The sequence below is a fragment of the Papaver somniferum genome, chromosome 10 (genome assembly GCF_003573695.1).
Source record: "Papaver somniferum cultivar HN1 chromosome 10, ASM357369v1, whole genome shotgun sequence".
Classification (NCBI taxonomy): Eukaryota; Viridiplantae; Streptophyta; class Magnoliopsida; order Ranunculales; family Papaveraceae; genus Papaver; species Papaver somniferum.
Genome location: NC_039367.1, coordinates 26,680,762 through 26,703,245, shown reverse-complemented (window position 1 = coordinate 26,703,245; position 22,484 = coordinate 26,680,762). Strand labels below are relative to the sequence as shown.

General features: G+C 36.6%; 2 protein-coding genes and 1 long non-coding RNA gene across 4 annotated transcripts; 2 read left to right on the top strand and 1 right to left on the bottom strand.

The window, feature by feature from the left end:
* Positions 1 to 482: 482 nt before the first annotated feature.
* Positions 483 to 5,352, top strand: LOC113317078. 2 transcript variants are annotated; one of them, XM_026565225.1, is made up of 9 exons: positions 2,224 to 2,354; positions 2,576 to 2,790; positions 3,025 to 3,095; positions 3,269 to 3,414; positions 3,615 to 3,687; positions 4,036 to 4,238; positions 4,565 to 4,860; positions 4,984 to 5,007; positions 5,132 to 5,352. In XM_026565225.1, exons 2-8 carry the CDS (start codon positions 2,759 to 2,761, stop codon positions 4,994 to 4,996), a joined length of 834 nt encoding a protein of 277 aa, XP_026421010.1. In that variant the 5' UTR covers positions 2,224 to 2,354; positions 2,576 to 2,758; the 3' UTR covers positions 4,997 to 5,007; positions 5,132 to 5,352. The 2 variants fall into 2 exon arrangements, with proteins under 2 accessions (XP_026421011.1, XP_026421010.1); XM_026565226.1 differs by lacking the exons at positions 2,224 to 2,354; positions 3,025 to 3,095; positions 3,269 to 3,414; ... (3 more) ...; positions 4,984 to 5,007; positions 5,132 to 5,352 and adding exons at positions 483 to 719; positions 1,042 to 1,358; positions 1,554 to 1,626; positions 1,859 to 2,073 and having other exon boundaries at positions 2,576 to 2,750.
* LOC113317077 (protein O-linked-mannose beta-1,4-N-acetylglucosaminyltransferase 2-like) lies at positions 5,302 to 8,932 on the bottom strand. The gene is made up of 2 exons (XM_026565224.1): positions 8,774 to 8,932; positions 5,302 to 6,638 (listed from the first exon to the last, which is right to left on the bottom strand). The coding sequence occupies exon 2, from the start codon at positions 6,487 to 6,489 to the stop codon at positions 5,338 to 5,340; it is 1,152 nt and encodes a 383-aa protein (XP_026421009.1). The 5' UTR covers positions 6,490 to 6,638; positions 8,774 to 8,932; the 3' UTR covers positions 5,302 to 5,337.
* LOC113317079 lies at positions 7,230 to 7,944 on the top strand. Its single transcript, XR_003343225.1, has 2 exons — positions 7,230 to 7,549; positions 7,701 to 7,944. It is a non-coding gene; the product is annotated as an uncharacterized LOC113317079 (long non-coding RNA).
* Positions 8,933 to 22,484: the final 13,552 nt, after the last annotated feature.

Below are 22,484 nucleotides of genomic sequence, written 5' to 3'. Positions count from 1 at the left end.
GCGAAATAAACCCCAAAAATGATAGATTCTTACCTAATTGGGGCCATTTGACTTTGGAGCAGAATTTTTTTTTTCTTCCACAATCGAAAGATAATAGGAAACCGGAAGAAGAAGAGTTGAAATGAGTAGAATTGTTTTTGATTTGGTTTTCATACAGTTTACCATAAGGGCATTTATGTAACTTCAATATCATATAGGGTACCCCTTAACTAGAGTCTTTGGCTGGGTATAAATTGATGGCCCCTAAATCCTTTGGGGTGGCCCCTAAAAACGCTAGGTTAATTAGGTTTCAAAAGAAGAAAAGAAAGACGCATTGTGGCGCCAAACCCGACAGCAGCTGGAGGCTGGAGCAATATCGTGCCAATTCTACTACATTAGTGCTGGATGGCTTTCCTCCGTGCCAATTTACAGCTGTACAAGTGAACAATTTTCTGTACTTTATTGTCACTTTTTCACACAGAAAAACGAAACGAAAAGAGAAATTCTCTCCAGTCTACTTTATTTTTCTAACCACCACCGAAAATGAAACCGGGGAAGAGGTTAACTTCCAGCCTTTTTCATCTATGGCGTTGGAAGGGTTTTTATCTTTGTTTGGGCTTTTAGCATTTTTGGTCTTTGCCCGTCATGGCGTTAGAGCTTTTGATGGCTGATTATGGTGACATTTCTGATTATGGAAGAAGAAGAAGAATCAAGCTTGCTTGCTGAGGCAGAGAAACAAGGTAATAGAATTTGATGCTTGAGTCCTTCATTTTTTTCTTGGGTTTTTGTAAATAACAATATCCCTCTTCACATTTTCAGTTCTTTTGTATGTTGAATTAGATTATTGTTTATATTTTAGTCAGTTCTAGTAAATTTGTCTTTAGTTTTCACTAGGGTTTTGTGAATTTTTTCTACGGAGATGAGATTTTAGTGAGAAAATCTGTCTGGGTTTGTCCTAATATTTCTAGTTCATTGCAATTGCTAAACCCAAAATTGGATAGAGAGACAGCATTAAAAAGGGTTGTTTCTTATTACCATGTTTCTGGATTTTCTGATTGTTAGGGAATATGTTAGAAATGGTGGTCTATGAAGAGAACACCCCACTGGAGGTACCAGAAGAGAATATGTTAGAAATGGTCGTCTATGAAGAGAACACCCCACTGGAGGTACCAGAAGAGAATATCTTAGAAATAGTGGTCTATGAAGAGAAATCTGCACTGGAGGAAGTACCAGAAGAAATGACTAATGAGATTGAGGAAAGGAAGACTATCTCAGTTGAGTTGGCTATGCAGAGGGAGCTTGATTACTGTAACAAGATCGAGAAGATGAAGAAGGAGCTACCTGGTTATGATTTTGGGGAACTCTCAATGCCTGTCCAGGTGAAATTTCTGGCTTCTCAGTTACATGTTTGTAGAAAATTGTGAATCCAGCTCTTTTTTAGACATGCTTGAAGGACTGTCACCTTTTTTCAATTGAATGTGTTTGACAATTCTACAAACGGTAGAATTTATGAAATTTATATTGTGTGTCATCGTCCGTCACATTGCTAAGTGAAATTCCATTACGCTTTCCAGGGGGAACCTTCAAATCTTGAACTTTGGGAAATTGATAGAAGAACCCCTTCTGACAGTTTTTCTAACACACGAGGTAATACTCAAATCCTAATTATGCTAGTTATGTTTATTATGCGTCCCTCATTGTTCTCTCCCATTTCTAGAGTTCTATTGGTTTGCTGTTCTGTTGACTTGTTCATTTTTTCATGAATCATGCCATTGAGATTTTTGTTTAACATTCTTGAATTCTGCATCTAATTTGCAGTCTAAAATACCATTCACCAGCATTGATGGCTTGCGTGTTCTTTGGCTGTTATAAATTTAAGGTGAAACGTCCGACTCTATAGTCTTTGCGAAAAAGATTATGAAGGATGAAATTAGAGACAAAACAGATATAGCTGGAATGGCTAACGAGAGAGTGAAAAGGAACATCATGCCTGTGGAGCTAGCAATTCAGAGGGAGCTTGCATACCAGAAGAAGATTGAGGGGATGCAGTTGCAACCTCGTTATGATCTTGTGGAGCTTTCAATGCGTGTCCAGGTGAGATTTCTGGTTCTCAGTTACGTGTTTGTAGAACTTTCCGAAATATCTCGTTGGCGTTCACGGAATAATATGCTTGAAGGACTCTGTGACTTTTTTATTTATTTATAAATAAGTTTGGCAATTCTATGAAAGATAGCATATATGAAATTTAAATTGTATGTCGTCGTCCACCACGCTGCCAAGTAAATTACATTACTCTTTTCAGGGAGAACCTTCAAACCCTGAACTTCGGGAAATTGATAGAAGATCCTCTTCTTATAGTTCTCTTAACACACAGGGTATTTCTCAAATTCTAATTTTGCTGGTTATGTCAATCATGCATTCCTCGTCGTTCTCTCCCATTTCTATAGTGCTATTGGTTGGCTGTTCTGTTGACTTATTCATTTTCTGATGCTGTTAAGCCTTTTGTTTGACATTCTCGAATTCTGCATCTAGTTTATACTCATACTGCGCACTAGAATTGATGACATATGTGTTTGTTGACTGTTGTAAATTTAAGGTGAAACGTCCGACTTGAAAGTCCCTGTGAAAAAGATTATAAAGCAGGAAATTAAAGACGCAATGGATATAGCTGAAATGGCTAACAAGAGCGTGAAAGGGAATATCATGACAGCGGAGCTTGCACTTCAAAGGGAGCTTGCATACCAGAAGAAGATTGAGTGGATGTAGTTGCAAGCAAGTTATGATTTTGTGGAGCTACCAGTTGCTGACCAGGTGATTATGACTGCCTTCTTTTAACCCTGTTTGTAAAGGTGTACAGGTTCAGTTTGATTTGTTTATATATATATATATATATATATATTTGAAGGATGGGATCGGTTTGATTGTTATCATTTTCTAATTCAAAATCTTGGATGGTAAGTTGGTACTTAAAGCATAACAGATAACATGGTAAAGCACTCTGTTGTCTCGAGTTACTACTTACTGGATATATGCTAATCATTACAGGAGACATTCTGATCGTAAACCTTCGGAAATGAATGCGACGCCCCGTTCTGGCAAATTTCCTTGCTTTAAAGGTAATTCTGTAACTTACGTGATAGACATCCCATTTGGCACGTATCAAGCATTCCTTGATTCTCTGGTCTGTTTATTATATGTTTTGCTTATACTGTTATACTTATTATTTTTTATGATTCTTATATATTTAGAAGTTGTTACTAAATGATATTTTCCTCACACTTCATCTCAGATCAAGCGACTACTGAGAAGGTGATGTGGAAAACAATGTCGGTGGAGCTTGCTCTTCGAAGGGAAATTGAATACCAAGCAAAGATTAAAAGGTTGAAGTTGCAAGCGGATAGTGATTTTCGCGAAGCTCCCCATCCTACCATCCAGGTAACTTTATCTTCTTGTTTCTTCTTAGTGGGTTTAGTGGTTTACAACATATCTATCCTCTGCAATTAGTCTTCTGAACGAAAGGTTTTACCACTTCTACATCAAACTAATCGGCAATATATGTTGGAGTGGATATGAATTTATATATTAGCATTTTCTATGATGTTGTGAAATTGATTGGTTTCTTTAACCTATCTCAGGGAACAACTTCACATTTGGAGCTTAGCGAAATGAATAGAGAATCCTGTTTTGAGAATGGTTCAAGCTTGCAAGGTGTTCTTTGGCCTCAACTGCACATATCTCATATCGGCTTTCGGTCACTATTTTTCTCATTAGCTTACATTGATCATATTAGACTCCAATGTAGCCTTCTTTATCTCTGATTCATGTTAGGAGAATTGCTTTGAGCTCAAGCATTTTATAACTTATTTGAACAAGTTATCTTTTATGCCACTCTTTCAAGCTCTCGTTCTTTTCGGCATTTGTCTTGAGCATGGCATTTTAAGTACTACAGTTTTCAGTTTTTCTAATGTCCATGCATGATCTGCTTAGCTGCTTTTTCATTGGGTAAGGAATACGGTATTGTATCTTGTCTACTTACTCCTGTTTTTGGTTGGTCAGGTAGGATTCAGAACCCAGTATTCTTTCTAGGGGAGGTTCAATGTGAGAGATCTCAACAAGAAATAACCAGAAGGGAGATGTCCAACGAGAGATACAGGACCACCACCATACCGACGAAGTTAGGAATCCAAAGGGAGCTGGAATGGAAAATGCAGAATTTGCAGTCTGGTTTTAAGTTTCAGGAACGGCCTGTCCTGTCGCAGGTAATTGTAACCACATTTCTAAACATCCAGGTTTATGTTTTGTTTCTAAGGGCTAATATTTCACCTTCTAAAATCATACAATGCATTTCATAGTGTCCAGCTTAAGAGATACGGATATAAAAGGAAGCCGAAAATGGATTTTTCACGGATTGGCTACCCTCCTTTAATTTAATACCATTACCTTAACGCGAGAGATAAATGAAGTGTTTAATTCGATCAGTATTCTTTAATTTAAATACGGAAGTATAGTACTAGTGTGTTTTATTTGCTCATTTTATCTGCTGAGACATTTTCTATTCTTTTTCTTGGGATCAACTCCAAACCAGAATACTGCCCAGGTGAATGAAATGGCCGCGTTTATGAATCTGGGATACCCGTTACCACGAAAAGAGAAACAACAATACGATCAGAAAAACCCTCTATACTGCAAGGCCTGCAAGGTGTTGTGCTCAGGTGTGAAAGCTCTAAGGATGCACCTCAGAGGTAGAAGACATGGGAGAGAATTAGTGTGTGAGGTATGTGTAGTACCATGTACAGACGAAAACTCTCTTCGGCGACATCTTTCTGGGCAGAAGCATGTTGCTAATGTTGAAAAATTCGCTGAAGCAAAGGCGGCTCGTAGGTAAAAAACTAAATGAGTTGCAAAGTCCAAGCAGAAAGTCTTTCGGATGAAAACAAGTTTCTTGAAAGAGAACATCACTAACCCTTAATCTTTTTTTTGTTTTGTTTTTTTTGGTTTCTGAAGACATTTTCTATAAGTTGAACACAGGTAGAGCAACTACTTAATATCGCGGAGTAGTTTAGAATTATACCTTTTCATCCATTAACTCAGACTACTTCAAAAGACCTAATAATTATCAAGTTGAGTTATGGTGCTATGTATATATTGTCAGGTGCGAGTTGGTGTTCTGTTCTCTGAATGATGTATGTTCTGGAAAATACTGACCAAGAAAAGAAAATACTGCTAAAATCCAGATGGAGCAAAAATTTACAGACAAAGTTGTGGTTCAAAATTTTAGCATTTTGCTAATAAATTTCTGTTTATCATATGTAATATATGTTACATTTCGATTGATGTTTATGTTTCTTGAGTTGACGATCAGTTGTATCCCATATTATCCATGAACTTCTTAGCTTTCTTATAAGCTTTCCTCAAATGCTTCTCAAATCTGACTAAGTTGACCCTAACATTTTGTTCTATGAAATATATTTTCTTGATAATGCTCCAATCTTTTTTAGACACCGACTTTGGATCTTTCACCACCATACTGTCTTTACCATATTTGTCTACCAAGGTACTTTCATTCACTTTAATCTTGTACTCCATGTAATCTAATCCAATTTCTTTTGCAGGCTTTCCATAACAAACTTCTGCAGCCCAATCTGTACCAATCGGCACAACCTGCATAAAAACTGACCCTGGCCGAAGAAACAGTAAATTTGTCATTGCAGCTCCATGAACACCCACCACTGTATGAGCACTATTAAGCAACCTGTAAGTTTCAGTTACAGAAGTAAATTTGGTTGGCTCGAAAATCGTCACATCAAAACCAATTTCCTTTGCTAATAATACTACTTCAGCTTGGTTCGACATGACCCGGCCAACATTTTCACCGGCACGACTCACAACTAACAAACGAGGTCGGGGTGTTGGTGTTGAAGCTGACAATGCTGAGATAGTTGGATTAGTTTGAAGACCTGTTTTGGCATATGCACTTTCAAGTAAGGCTCGGAAATCACGTAACGTTTCAGAGTTGGGTAACAATGTGGGATCAATGGTCATGAAACCGTGAGATATTAAGCCGACAGTTGCAGATGGAAAACAATGAGTTGAAGTTTCGTGATCAAGATTGATAATTGGGCAAGGAGAAAAGATCTTAAGTAGTTCTGAATACTTGTCGAGCCTCCAGTCTTCGCATTTCGAGATGACAAGAATAGGTTGATCTTCACTAGAAGGGTAAGCCGTTCGAAGAGTGATGAAGAGGGGAATGAATCCGTCATCGAAATCATGGTACGGATTTCCTGTGTAACCTCCTGAACTGAATACAAGAGCGGGGTTTCGGTGGTGGATATCGCAATGAACGTCTTCCAACTGAGATGAAGTAGCAAGGAGACTGAGCTCTTTTATACGAGAATTCATAAGGTTAGTTTCCCATTTTCTTGGGTATGGACGAATTTTTTGTGACACTGTCGATGATGAGGTGGTTGAGGTTGGATCCAACACGTGAAAAATCGAATTTGTTGGGTCCATGATTGTTGGACCATTGAGCGAGCATATGTCATACCGTTTGTGAGTTCGGTCGCAGCTTATGACTTGCAATACTGGTAATGCTGCTTCTGAAGGTTGGCGTTGTTGCGGTGCAATCTTCCTTTCTACCGTGTTTAATTCCGAGGGTATGACTGAAAGAGCGAAAGATTATAGAACTGAGAACACCAAGCATGATAAGAAATGTAAACATCAACTGATACCACCGACCAATTTCAAGTTTTGGGGGTTCCAACTAGACCATGGAGAATCAAAAGATTATTAGGCGAGTCCTGACATTACTGAATTTAACAAAATCAAGATCATACGCAGGCTTTAAACGATTTTTTGAATGCTTTTACGTGAATAAGGAATGGAGAATATTAAAAATTTCCATCTCTACTAAGGGTGAGCATGGTTTCGGTTTTCGGCAAGAACCAGACCGAACCGAGCCAATTAGGAAAAAACCGAACCGAACCATTTGCTAATAGTTGGTTTTGGTTTAGAAAAGATGTAAACCGATATTAATGGTTCGGTTTTGGTTTGATATAAAAACCAAACCAATAACCAATGGAAAACCGTTTATTATAGGCCGCTGATGTAATATCCCTAATATAATCTACACCTTCCATTTTAACCTTAAGTTTTAACCCTAGATCCATTAAGAATAGATCCTAACCATTGATTAGAAGTATAAAAATCCTTATCACTTATGAGTAATCCTAAAACTTCATTTCTTCCTCTCGCTTCTCCTCCAGCGGCTGCTAACTGTTGCTATGCTCCACCACCTTCTCTTTTTTTTTTTTTTCTTTTTTCTATATTCATCTCATAAGAGGATGTCATTCATGAGTGTAAGATACGAATTTGGGTTTTGATTTTGATTTTTTTTTTTTTGTTTTGGTTGAATCTGAACCTGGTTTTTGATTGTTAGTACTGTGACAAAGAAGAAGATGGCGGATGTTGAGAAATCTTTCACAAATACGACTAACTAGTTTACCGTTAGATCAATTTGTATTTTTATTGGTTACTTCTACCGGGTTTTCTTCATCAGAACTTGCTAGAAAAGGTAATGAAAACTTGATTGATTTCTGAATTTGATTTTTTTTTACTGAGATGTTAATGCATGTGTGTTTATTTTATTGAGGTATTCTCTGGTTTCATTCTATTGATTAATGTCTCAGTTCTTTTATTGATTAATGACTGATTTTTGGTTTAAGGGAAAGAAAAAGCTTCACAAAGAATTCGTAATGATGGATCTGGGAGGAGATGAAGTTAGGGTTTTAGAATTCAAATCAAATTTTTTTCCATGTTCTCGATGAGTTATTACTATTGTTGGGATAACTTTTTAGATGAATGAACTATGTGTAATTAAATTTGTGTAAAAAGCTCCCAATCTATTGATTGTTGGAACTGAATAAAATTATTTAAAAAAAAAGGAACTGAGTAATCGGTTTTCCATAACCCACTGGAAAAAACCGACACCGATTGAAACCAGTAGAAACTGAGCCAATGGTTAATGGTTTGGTTTTGATAAAAAAAAATTGGAAACCGAGAGTAATGATATTGGTTTGGTTTTGCTAGAAATCGAGCCGAAACCGACCATGAACAGCCCTAATCTCTACCTTTGAGAAAATTCTTTTAACATTAATTTAATTGCTATGAGTGCTCTGAAAAGAAATTTATGGATCTAACTTCTAAAACAAAATATTAAGATATTATCGATAGTTTTGTGGAAAAATATAAAAACCATTAAGTAATAAAATGATTCTAAACACACATTTAAAGTGGAATAGAAGGAATATTTAATTGATTCTACTTCTCCTATTCCAATTTCTGATTTTAAACAAAGAAATGAAAATATTGAACTAAAGTTGACTATGTTTGACTAATGAAATGAAACGAACGAAAAATTAGTTTCCCAGAGAGAAGATCTCAAGTAGAAATGTGTTAAACTTTGAATCCCAGGGTGTGGCATGTTGTTGATAGACTGTGCCGGGGAACCAGGGCAAGGACGACCAGGGAATTGCCAGATATAACCAGGGGCAGGGTGTCTTTTTGGTTTATGTGAGGGTGCCTCTTCCTCAAAAGTAGAAAAAAGAAAGAAAAAAAAAAGGTTCCCCAATATCTGGCACATGGGCATTCATTAGTCCCATGCATTTCTTAAATATATCGAATCACGTTTGTAAAGCCTAGGAAGAAACAAAAGAAGACTAGTCTAAATACCTGGAATACCCTTACTGGTGCATAAGTAAGTGAATCAAATCTGTGAAAGTTAATGAAGAGATCATACCTTGAGTAGTTGTTGAATTTGGTAATGTAGATGACGATGAAGAAGGAGAAGAAGACTTTTTAGTGAGCGAGGAAAGAGTAATTTGATGAATCAAGAGAACTAAACAGAATGATACACATAACACGATCGTTGTCAAATCTATTCTTCCGGTTGCTTCTAATCTTCTTTTCCCCAGCAAAGAAGAACCCATCATTTGTTCTAGATACAGAGAGACAGACAGATTAGTGTTTCCTTAAGAGGATTTGACTGCTTAACAATGAACTTAAATAGAGTAAGAGATGATGAAGATTAAAGAAGACGAAACACTAGGAACTTGTTTGTTTGCAGCTGACTCGGCGTCTGAATCTGAGTCAACCCCTGACTCGGACAGAGTCAGCAGTCAGACCGTTTGTTTTCCATTTTGAGTCAGATCTGACTCGACCTCTGACTCAGACATAATCCCTGACTCGGACTCATTTGAGTCAGGTAACAAAATACCCCTGACTCATGGGACCAAACCACTGACTCACTTATTTCCGAGTCAGATGAGTCAGATCTGACTCAAAACAAACATATCGACTCAGATCCAGATGAGTCAGGTGATTTCATTCAGATCCAGATGATTCAGATCCAGACGACTCAGATGAGTCAGGAGTAAACAAACATGGTGTAGATTTGGGTGAAACCAAAACTCTGGAATGGACAGTGGGTTTATGGGAGTGAGTCTATGTGCAACGAAGTAAAACCCAGAGAAGAAACTAGGTATGTAAATGACCAGCGGAAAAATTGGCACATTTAATTGAGAAATTAAGTGAGATTTTGCTTTAGAATCTTTTTGCCCGGGATTAATGATTAAGTGACTTGCATTTGAAAAAGGACCCGATTGCCCTCTTTTACACATATGCTGCATACATGCTTAATACATGCTTAGTTGGCATCTGGAAAACAAAACTGCAAATAATATACAGTGCTCAATGTGGCATCTGGCTCAGTGGTCGGGATCTTGGCATTTCAAATAACACATGCCCCGTGCAAGTTCCCACCCAGGTCAGGTTCAACTCAATCGTGAAAAGTGCATTTTTGCTTAAGAGTTTAAGCACATGCTATGTCTCGGGTTCGACTCTTAAAAGGGGAAAATATCCGTTGGTCCCTTTCTAGGTGGTCTCATGTCTCTTTAGTCCTTTCAGAAATCACCTTTTCCATTTGGTCTATAATTATTTAAAAATATTAAATGGACCAAAGTACCCTTCCGTGTTAATTTCTACTTATTTTTTGTAGCAGTTCATTCGTCAAAATGAACTCCTGTTAATTTCTACTTATTTTTTCAGAAATCACCTTTTATCAAGAGTTCATTCCAGAAATGAACTCCCGATAAAAACCTATATAAACCAGAGTTTATTCCAGAAATGAACTCCTGATAAAAACCTATATAAACCAGATTTCATTCCAGAAATGAACTCCTGATAAAACCCTAAAAAAACAGAGTTCATTCCATAAATGAACTCCTGATAAAAACGTAGAATTGAGTTTATTCTTTAACATGACGACCTAATAATTCAAGATCTAAAAACAGAGTTCATTCTTTACATGAACACACGAAGAAAAAAGAATAAAAATTAGAGTTCATCTTCATCAAACACGAGTTCATTTTGTCTGATGAACTCCGGAGTTCATTATATTCGATGAACTTCATCTTCATCATCCTCAACAGCAGCGGAACTTCATCTTCATCTTCAACAGAGTTCATCACCAACACGAGCAGCAAAAACATCATCTTCATCTTCATCTTCAACACGAGCAGCAAAAGAGAGATCTCCATCTTCAACACGAGCAGCAAAACATCAAAAATGAAGAATCTTCAGAAAAGTTCATCTCCAACACGAGCAACAAACATCATCTTTCATCTTCATATTCAACACGAGCGGTAAACATCAAATAAGAAGAAAAAGATGAACAAATCAAACAAGAAGATTTCAGAAATCAAACACAGGTCCGAAACTTAAATCAATAAGATCTGGAAACAACAACAGCAGTTCATTTTCAAACAGAGTTCGTCTTCATCATCTTCAACAGCAAGACTCAACAATCAGATCTTTTTCAAAGATCAACCAATCAGATCTTTTGCTAAAACTCAAAACCATGATGAACAACAAACAAAATTCGTCTTCATCTTGAACAGCAAGACGAACAGCAGAAGATCGAACTCATCTTCGTCTTCGTCTTCATCTTCAAAACAACAGCAGCAGTTCATTTGTTTGATGAACTTCATCTTCATCTTCAAAACAGCAGCATCAGTTCTTGATTACATCTTTAACAGCGGCAACAGATCTTTATCCTCTTCATCTTCTTCATCATCTTCAACGAACAACAACAGCAATTTGTTATTCGTCGTTTTCATCATTCAATCGTCGAGATTATTATAAATCAATCTTCAAATCTCTGTAAATCAATCTTCAAATCTTATCTGTCGTCTTCATCAACAGAGAAAACAAAACCTAGAAATCGTAGCAGCAGGAAGAAAAGAGAAGAAACTGAGAGGAGAGAGAATGTAGATCTGAGAAATGATTTCTCTCTCTTACCAATTGACTATATATATGGTCCTAATCTAAAAGGGTATTTCTGCCACCACACAATGACAATTACATTATCCATGACATCACCCTAGGACCAAACCATTATTTCTAGGACCAAACTATAATTTATATTTTCAAAAAGGACCAAACATACAGTTGACCAAGTCAACTGGACCAAACTCATCCTAATATATTATTTCTAGGACCTATTGGTATTTCCTACCTCTTAAAAAGCGCTTTCTTGCTTAAAATTCAAAAGATATCTTTGAATCTATATGAGTTGTTGAATTGTGTGTTGACTCAGACGAGTCGGCAGAAAGTAAATTATACAAACTACTGGAAAACAAGTGTATATGGATCTCTTTAAAACAAGTGTAAATCTTTTTTTTTTGGCAAGTTGTTCCTTTCCTGTAACTTCGTCTGCTTAATATAATCGTTTTTTCCTCCGATTATGAAAAAAAAGAATTGAGAGAGTTTGGAACCATTTGTGCGGAAGAACTTAATAGCATGAGTGACCTTCCAAGTTTGAAGCTTAATTATTTTCAGAAGTTAGGTCCTTCGTACGAGTACACCGTTTGTCGTTTTTAAGTCTTGTTATGAGCGTATCCCTAGATCCATCTAGAATCTTTTGCTAAAAGTTTCAAAACAAATATAAATGATGCATTTATTATATTTGTTTGCAGTAAATAAAATTGATTTTTTACTATGAGGCTCTTTTACTATTGTCATTGACATTAGTTTTCGCCTTTTAAATTCTTTCGAGAGGCTATAAAAAGTCAGATTTACAGTACTTTACAACCTCTTGAAAGTTGAAATACACTAGAGTCTAGAGAGTAAATAGGATAACAAGATAAAAGTGAGAGAAATAACACTCTTCTATAATGTTTTCTTCTCATCCATTTTGCTATATGTTTGTTTATATTGAGAGTTTTTACCATTGCGAAGCTCAAAATTTAATAAATATTTGTGTGCTACTAAACTTATGTCTAGTGCCACCGATCAATTCATTCTGATAGTGATAGCTGATTTTTATTAGAGCAAGCATTATCATCAACCTCATCTCTTCCCTATCCCTCATTTGTAGGGAAGGGATACTTGTCACAAGGAAGCTCCACTATGGTGGCGCTGCATCCCTTCCCTACACGAGACGGGAACTGAGTTTCCGTCTGAATAGTGTCATACGGAAACTGAGTTTCCGTCAAGTCAATTAGTTGACTTGACCAGACGGAAACTCGGTTTCCGTCATAGAGGAATAAAGTTCCAGGAGACTGATTCTTCCTCCCACTTCATCTTCTTCTCTATTTTCTTTCTCTCTAAATCCCTCTCCAACCCCCCTTTAATTTCATGGTGATTCATTGCGAATCATTGGCTTAAATTAAAAGGGTTTGATCGTTACTCCAAGGTGAAATAAATTCATCCTTCAATTTCGTTTTCCGTCCACAGAATCATCAAAGGTGAGTGATTGTAATTCTAGGGTTTAAAATTAATTTGATTTTGATTTTAGTTGATATCAGGTTGGTTAGTTATGTAGTATGCAATTCAATAATATCATAAAGACATTGATTTAGTGAAAAATCCATGATTATGTCTTGTTGTGTGATGCATCTCTTGATTTGTTGAATGAAATGTTTGTAAACTACTATTCTATTGATGTATTATCACATTGATTAGCTTGTATTTATGTATGGTATAGACAAATTGATATTATGTTTGTTGTTTGGGAAGGTACAAAATGAGTCTTATGCGTACTTATGTGAGATTTAAATACGAAATACATTTAGATACTTCTAGTGATGAAGAAGAAAAATCTTTTCTAATGTTTACACAATTGTGTTTGGATGAACGTCTGCGTATCATTCGACAGCCGATACCTAGGGAGGTGCAGACCCGTAGTGTAATTACCCAAGATCGAGCGTGGCATGATGCGAAAATTATGAATAATTATTTTGCACCGGGAACTGGTTATACCTCAAGAAAATTCAAACAACGTCTAGGCATGAGGAAGAATTATTCGAGAAATTGTTAGGAAAATTGCTTGAAGTGGATCCTGAATGGCATCAACGTCCGGAAGCAACTAGTACTATGGGGCATTCTACACACATGAAATTAGTTGTTGTGTGATGAAATGTTTGTGCAAAAGTACGGCAACTGATAGTGTTGATGATTTACACTCGTATGGGTGCTACCACAATATACTATTATCTAAAAATATTTTTCCACACCGTTTGCATGACTTTTGGAGAAAGATATTTACGTCAACCCACTTCTGAAGATGTTCAGAGGTTGTTAGCTGAGAATGCGGAACGAGGATTTCCAGGAATGCTTGGTAGTGTTAATTGTATGCAGTGTCCATGGAAGAATTGTCTGGTAGCTTGGCAAGGAGTTTACCGGGTAAAGAGAAAGAGAGTACTATGGTACTAGAGGCGGTGGCATCATATGATTTGTGGTTTTGGCATGCTTTTTTTGGAATGTCGGATCAAATAACGATTAGAATGTGTTGGCACACTCATCCCTTTTCGATAACATGCTAAAGGGTGTAGAACCTCCATGTAATTATGTCATCAACAGTCACCAATACAATATGGGTTATTTCTTAGCCGATGGTATCTATCCAAAGTTGACTACAACTTTACAAGCTTTCAGTCAGACATTGGACATTCCAGAGTATATGAGATTCAACAAGTATCAAATGGATAAAATAAAGGATGTCGAGCGTGCTTTTGGAGTGCTTCAAGCTAAATTCCGAATTGTCGGATCACCGTGTAAGTATTGGTATGACCATGACTTGAACCTAATTATGAAATGTTGTCTTATTTTACACAACATGATCATTGAGCTTGAACGTCGGGATACGAATTGGGGCAGAGTTGTTCCTGTTCCGATTCCAGAACCTACCAATGAAGGTTGTGTTTTTATGTCAACTCTGAAAAACCTAGATTTGCACCTACAACTAAGAACGGATCTTGTCAAGCACATTGTTGCGCGTCCGGGTAGAGGAGGCCAGGCAGGGGACTTGTCTAATTTGGAGGGTTCAGATATGGAATACGTGGTACTTCCATCATCGGATGGAGATTATGATGATACGGATTTAGAAGAAAAAATTGTTCCCGGTGAAAACGAGGATGGTGCATTTGATTATTATGGAGACTACAATGACCAAATCCCGGATGAATTTAAACCTGAAGATGAACATGTTTATGGAGACGGACATGTGGTAAACGAATATGAAGATGGTGGAGATGATGATGAAGATGATGATGATGGTGATAGTGATGACGACGAGGAGGAAGAGGATGAATGATAAACCTTTAACTTTTGTGTTTGTTTAAAGTCTTAGTGCTAAAGACATATGTAAGATGGACTTTAAAATATTTTTAGGCTTGAATTATGTATCAGAATAATTATGTTTTTATCTTACGGCCATGTGGTTTACGATTATGAGTTGGGTATTTAAGCCTGATAGTAGATTACTCCATGAAATCTCTTTTTACAGTATTTGGATATGTATAAACTTATCTGTGAAATCTCATTTGTACAATATTTGGATATGTATATACTTATCTGTAAAATCACATTTGTACAGTATTTGGATATGTATACTTATCTGTGTAATCTCTTTGTACAGTATATGGACATATATACTTCCTAGTGAAATCTATTTGCACAGTAAGAGTAATCTCTTTGTACAGTATATGGATATGTATACTTACCATGTATAAATAGATCACAAATGGTTTACCAATGAACACATTAGATCGACCTACTTTCATCTACATCTAAAAAAAACACTTTTGTTTCCAAATTATTATTTACAAAGCAACACGTTTCTTTCTTAATAATTATGGTGGGTTATAATTCGGCAGAAGACGAAATGATTGTTAGTTCATGGATCGAAGTTTATCAACAAAATGAAGAAGGAGTTAACGCAAACATTTGGGAACAATTGCTCCAAAGTTTTACTATCAATACCGGAAATCCAAATGAGAGAAACAATGGTTACCTAAGAACAAGATTAAATGTTATAACGGCTGAAGTGACAAAATACGTAACGATTCAGAAAACTTTATACCTATTTAGGGCTCCAGTGGAATTCGAGATCGTAAACAATTAACCTATTTATACCTAAGTATGTGTAGTTATTAATTTTGAATAATTAAATTGTAATTGATATTGTTTTATTTGCTTGTAAGAGGCGGAGGCATTGACTAGTTATTCAAAAAAACACCACTCGAATTTCCGCTTGTATATCTGTACTTGATGTTAAAAAACAACATCCCTTATGAGTATGACCCACGAACAAGGTGCAGAAGATACATCCTCGGAAGATTCAGATAAAGAGTAAACAACCCAAATGATGAAACGTTTTGTGGGTATATCTCTATATAAACCCTCACGAGACACAACTCTTCCAATAGGGTCGCTTATTGGTTTAATTGCTTGTTGCACGTACTTAATTATTGTAAAAGCACATTAAATCATGTTCATCAAATTTAAACTCGTTAAAATTTGAAAAAAAAATAATTTTACTAATTATAAAGCACATTACATTAGTTCATATTCAAACTCCTGATTAAATTAAAAAATAACAACATTTATTCAGTCCATTCCACCGTTTCACATTTAGGACATTTCCAGTAACGTTTACCATAGGTTTTCTTTGCACTGGACCGACGAATTTCCATAAAGAAAATACAACCCTGAGTTTCACATGGAATCCCCTTGATGCATTCAAACTCCACCTTTACTTTAAGTTTCAAATTCTTGCACAGTTCGTCAACCTTTTCTTGTTTGAATGCATCTTTCATTGCATCCTCCAAACATTGTGCTTCTGCAGGACAGTTAGCATATTCACATTCCAAATACCTTATTTTCTCCAGTATGGACTCCTTTACCTTCCTAGTGCCGGTACAACCTCTTTATGGACATTTTGTATATAGCCATGGGCATTGAAGCAAACTATGGCTATCCATGAAACAACATGGACAAACCTATGTTTTTTCCACACATACAATCTGTTTTACTTTTCTATTCGCAATGTTTGAATACATGATTGTGGTTTATATTTGAGAATGATTTAAGTTTGTTGTTGGTTAGACGAAGTGATTTTGTTTAGTCGAGTTTTATAGGAAGAAAAATAGTCGTTGGGTGCGAGTTCTAAGAAAAATAGCCGTTGGGCGCGAATTCTAAGAAATATAGCCGTTGAGCGCGAGTTCGAAGAAATATAGCTGTTGTGCACGATTTATAAAAAATATAGCCGTTGGGTACGAGTTCTAAGAAATATAGTCGTTGGGCATCCGTCTATATAAGGAAGATAACTCAATTTTGTGTTCAAAGGATATTATTGAGGTGAAAATCTAAGTTAAACAAGTTTTCAATGGCAAATCCTTCATCAACTACCAATTCCATCGAACACATACTTAGAAGATGCAAGAGAACAACCAAAGCAATTGACGCAACGAAAGAAGAGATACATAAGAGAAGCGAACAAGCAACTAAGAACGCAACTACGTATTCATCACCTTCTAAATGGATCAAGGTGATGGAAGAAGTGTTAAGCAAACAATGCACAAGAGAAACCATATCTTCGTCATCGGCTGCATTAGAATATGAAGAGAAACTCAAGGCAAAGAAACGTGGTTAAGAACAGTTCCAATTATGGGAAAGATTAAAGGATGTTGAAGAAGACAATGAATTAAAAATGATTACATTGTTAAGGATATTTATAAAGAAAAAGAACATGATAGTATATTTTGGACTGAAGTTTCAGGGGGTCCTTTCGTTAAAAATATGAGCGATTACAAGGAACCACGCCATCGGTATACAGCAAACTACGTTTGCAGAAGGACAATTCATGGTAAGAATTTGTGCGCCAAGTTCCATGAGTTTCTCCCTATACATATAAGGGAAAGGTTTGCGGCACAAGAGGCATATACCAAATGGATAAAGGAACCGTTTTATCATTTCGAAGCGGCATTGATAGTTGAATCTCGTACCTGGAAAAATAATAACATGTAATGTGTTCATCTTAACATTCCACTATGATTAAATGTCTAATAATTTCTATTCTTAGTTAAATGTCTGGGTAGGGCGTGTAATTTCTATTCTTAGTTAAATGTCTTGGTAGGGCGTGTAATTTCTATTCTTAGTTATTAATGAACAATGGTTACTCGAAATTCAAACCTTTCATTAGTTCAAACAACAAATGAAGACAACACTTTTAATTTGAAACTATAATGAAAACTAAAACTAAACTCAATTAAAGGAAAAAACAATTTAGAGATGGATTACATCTTCATCTTCTGAATATTCAACGCTGATTATATTCGACCTCTTCATGATATCCTTTTGCTTGTGTCGATAATTTTTTTTTTGTTTCGACCTAACTTACTAATATCCATACTCATTATTATATCATCTTCGTCGTAATGCATTTGTGGTTGATGCATTTGATAAGCTTGGTGGTGGAGGTTCTGCAAATTGAGTTGTTCTTCCATTAGATAACTCGGTTGTTGAGTAGACACCCACATTGTTTGGTATTGGGGTTCTTGTTCCGCTTTTATTAGTTCATTCCTTGATCGTGTTTCCTTAAGATAATCCAAAATATTTGCACTCTGTTGATAGATCTTATCTTCTTCCATCTTAACCGAAGAACTCCCCACATCACCTTCTTTGAATATACCGCGCTCCCGATCCTTCGTCTGTCTTGCTTGCAATTTGGATGTTTTTGTTCCTATAGGACGAGCATTATACTTGTAATTCCCACGAGTCTGTCCGTTAGGCAAAACTTTTGTACCGTCTTCGACGGGTACAAAGTTAGAATGATTTTCAAACCAATGACTATTTTGGGATACACTGAGTTCATGATTAAATCCCTGGACCTTTTTTCGAAACAATTCATAACATACATCAAACTTGAGAGGTTGGCCAGTTTTCCACTGAAATTGCTCCCTACCTTCTTTTGTCTGCAATATTGTGTAACAAAATTTTAGTTAAATGCAACAAACCTAAAAATATCTAATAAATGTAAAAAAACTTACCAAATCTTCATGTGACGCACCGCTTTTGTGTTGTCGGTATATAGCATTAAGAATGCCGAAAAATTCTCTGACATCTTTTTTTATTGCTTTCATATTTGTTTTTAAGAAAGTCCAATCTCTTCCATTGAGATTGTCGTTGCGTTCGACAAATACTTCATGAATACGTATCCAAAATAACGAGGTTTTTTGTTGCGCACCCACAATTTCATCCCAACTCACATAAATATAGGTAGTAGTAACATCAACCTCTTCCTGATGTGTAAAATTATTAACCATTTCGAATCTAACCAAAAAATAGAAGAACTTGAGTAGTAGAAGATAAAGATAGAAATGAAACAACTATGGTAAAAGGAGAGAATTAAGAAATCAATTGGAGGAGAGATAAGCAATCAATTGATTTGGAGTGATTTGAATAGAGAGTAAGAGTTGTATTTATAGAGAATTTTTGAAAATATGACCGTTGCGATCCGACGGTGGAGAGGATAGAGCCGTTATTAGTGATGGATGGTTAGGATGGGGTGTGGGAGAGGTGTAAAAAAAAGGTCAAACAAATATATTTTCAGATACGGAAACTGAGTTTCCGCCAATTATGCTACGAAAACTCAATTTCCGTCTCAACGATAAAGCAGGATTTTTGACGAAAACCACATTTCCCTTCCCTACAAAGCTTATCAGATATGATACACTTTATAGAGAAGGGGAGAGATATCCCTTGGCTTGTAGAAATATGGGAAACCATAATGGTAGGATTTTGGAATTTATCCCTAAAAATGAGAGATAGGGAAGGGAAATGGTGCATCATACTGCTTGGCCTTACTATTACTATTGTACCCCATTTTAAAACCAATTGTACCCCATGTATATTAACAAGTTTGACAAAAATTTGTCTAAGGAGCAAAAATGAAACTTTTGTGGACCTATTTCGTGCAACAAAAACCATTTCATTCGCCATGTGAAAGATCAAAGACTAGCCCATTTCAGCCATGAAGTGTTTCGCTTTCTTATATGCACTCTTCAAATACTTGCCAAACCTAACCAAATCGATTCTAACATTCTGCTCCCTCAAGTAAATATCCCTCTGTATAGACCAATTATTTTTCATGAACTCCATAGGATTTTTCAAAGCAAGATGATTCTTTCCATATTTCTCTGCTAAACTACTCTCCTTCGCTTCAATCTTGTACTTCATATACTCTAAACCCATCTCTTTTGCCGAATTCCCATAGTCTCTGCAAGCCAATCTACCCCAAGTGGAACTACCTGTATAAAAACTGACCCAGGTCTAAGAAAAAGAGAATGAGTTAAGGCAGCTCCATGAACACCCACCATTGCATGACTTTTATTTATTAGCTCATACGCCTGACTCAGTGATTGGAACGCATTTGGCTCGAAAACTGCAACTTCAAAACCTACTCTTTTTGCTAAAAACTCAACATCAGCTTGGTTCAAGATCACTCGGCCTACTTGAGCACTGGCCGTCCTGCCCACCAACACAAGAATTGGTCGTTTCCTACGACGTTTTCTAATAGGCCAGTTATGCTCCGTTATACCATCATAGGCAGCTCCCAAGAGAGAATGAAAACCGAAGAAATTGCCGTCAGAGCTGGGGTAACAATGTAGAATTTATAGTCATGAAACCATGCGATATGAGGCCTATAGTAGTTGTGGACGGAAAACAATGCGTTTCCGTGCTGTTTTCCAGGTAAATAATCGGATGTGGAGTGAAGCGTTCGAGCAGTTCAGCATACTTACTGAACCACCAGTCATTTGATGTGGAGACGACGAGGATGGGGTAGTCTCCGTCAGGAAAAAGTGACCGGATAGTCACAAATAGAGGAATGATGCCATCATTGAAATCATGGGAGAGGTTTCCTGTATACCCTTCTGCACTGAATACGAGAGCTGGAGCTTGGTGTTGAATCTGGCAGTGAATCTTTGTAGTGGAAGAGGTGGTGATGAGAGTGAGTTCTTTTACTTGCGACATTGCCGTACTGTCCAACTTCCTTGGGTATGGTCTGATTTTATGAAGATCACTGAGGGGTTTGAAAAAGGGTCAAAAACATGAAATGTGTATGTACCTGGGTCTAATGTTGTTGGCATGTTTAGGATACAGATATCATGAAGTTTGTGAGTTTTGTCACAATTGATGAGGGGTTGGGTTGATCTAGGCCTCTTTTGCTGTTGGAATGATTGCTTTCGGATGGCCTTTAAATGGTTTGTTGTGATTAACTGGGAAGTCAATTTTCCTGCAACAACCAAAAATGATGACCCTTAATAATAAGAAGCAGTTAATAAGTCTTGGACAATCTTATCTTTGTAAGCCGGTTTTCAGAATTAACACAGCATAAACAATCTTCATAATTTGTTCTTAAGAGTGTACACCCTGGATTATGTTTCTAATGCTTTGTTTCAAAACAAACATAATAAACAGGTAAAGGCTTAAAAAGAAAAGACACTCAAGAATGTAATATATGGTAAGGAACTCGTGGAATTACGTACCTGGAATGTTTGTTGAGCTTATGCGAGAAGATGAGGAAGATCTCAAATGAATTAGGAATAGACTAGTGATTTGATGTAGAATCATGAAGAATGCAACACATACTATCATCCTCAATATCATCGTCGTAGAAGCTCGTCTGGCACTCTTCATGGTCATTACCACCATCCTGCTCCTAATCTTCATAACATGTCTCTTAAAATTTTGATCCAACATTTAGCAGTACTCTGTGTATGTATGGACTTCACTTCTACACTAGCTACTTACTACTATACACCTCTCTGAATCTCTAGATAGATCTTCGTCGCATGAATCCATATATTTTAGTGATTACTGGTCAACTTCTTTAAATTCATCCTGCAAAAACGTTAATACATGAAGACATAAAAAAGAAAGAAAAATAATGAAAACCATGTGTCTGCTAGCTTGTATTTCTCCCATGAACATATAAAAGAAGAGACCGTTAGTTGTGGTATGACGCACATGGGATCTGGGCTGGTGGGGAGGTTTTGAGAGCTGTGCGACACGACCAATACTTCTGCCGACATGCCCTTGCCAATTAACTAGCTGTAGTAATTAGTCATTTTCTAGACTTCTACTAGCTCCCACCCAGTTAGCAGATTTCGGAAAAATAAGGTTCGACTAGGCAAGCTAAATTGAGCGTATCTTTTCTCGCTTCAAAGCGGCATGGAGATTATTATTGTTGATAAACAGAAAGGATTTCATTTCATTTCGCACCAGAAGCTATAAACAAATGTATGTTTGGCAGTTTTACATGAGTTAGTGAGTTCCAAAGCAGTCAGTCAAAGTTTCCAAACAAAGGTTACTGCGAAGAAGCAAACAGCCTCATACATAATCAAATATAAATTGACATAAAAGCCTTAGTCTTCGTGCACATTCGTAAGACTCCTGATTTTGGACATACCTAAATCTTTCTAGGCACACAAGACAATAATTCCATCTTGGGTGACCTTATAAGGGGTACTCTATGGGTAGTTCAATTATCTATATACTTTTAGTACAAAAATCTAAAATCAGTTTTCTAAAAAATCAAAATCAGTTTTTCCCTTAACATCTCTTTTTCTTCCTACTCCTCTAGCCGAACTCTTCCCCTTCCTGCGAGAAAAAAAAATTCATCATCGTGATTAATTGTCGATTCGTAAAAATTTGATCGTCGATTAAACTCAACCACATAATGACTCGTACAAAGAAAAGCAGGACTAGGCAAACCAAATCGTCTTCTAATCCATCAATTGAAGAAGAAGAACCAATTGAAGATGAAGGTGTAGAAACTGAAAATCAACCACCAATTGAACCAACTGCATCTCCAACTCCGAAAATGAGGATAAGAAAGTAAGTTTTATAAACCCAGTCTCCTATTTGTTGTTTTCCATCGATTAAATGACGGTACAGTGTTGGGTTCGGCTCAAAATTGAGTTGCGTTTTTAGCCGAACTGTTCTTCACAAAAGCTTCCTGTAAGTGTATATGAACAATTCCGCATGAAATTTCAAGCCGAACCTAGTCACAGATAGAGATGCATGGGAGTTCAGCGTATTCGATAATCATAATATGTGCCGAACCTAGCACATTTACGAGGTTCGGCTATTACGATATTCTCAATATG

Bases quoted from the DNA above. Each gene is read 5' to 3' on its own strand.
- LOC113317078 (XM_026565225.1), top strand. From the start codon at position 2,759: ATGATTTTGTGGAGCTACCAGTTGCTGACCAG. The intron at 3,096-3,268 runs GTAATTCTGTAA...ACTTCATCTCAG, and splicing joins CAAATTTCCTTGCTTTAAAG to ATCAAGCGACTACTGAGAAG. The intron at 3,688-4,035 runs GTGTTCTTTGGC...TTGGTTGGTCAG, and splicing joins GAATGGTTCAAGCTTGCAAG to GTAGGATTCAGAACCCAGTA.
- LOC113317077 (XM_026565224.1), bottom strand. From the start codon at position 6,489: ATGGACCCAACAAATTCGATTTTTCACGTGTTGGATCCAACCTCAACC.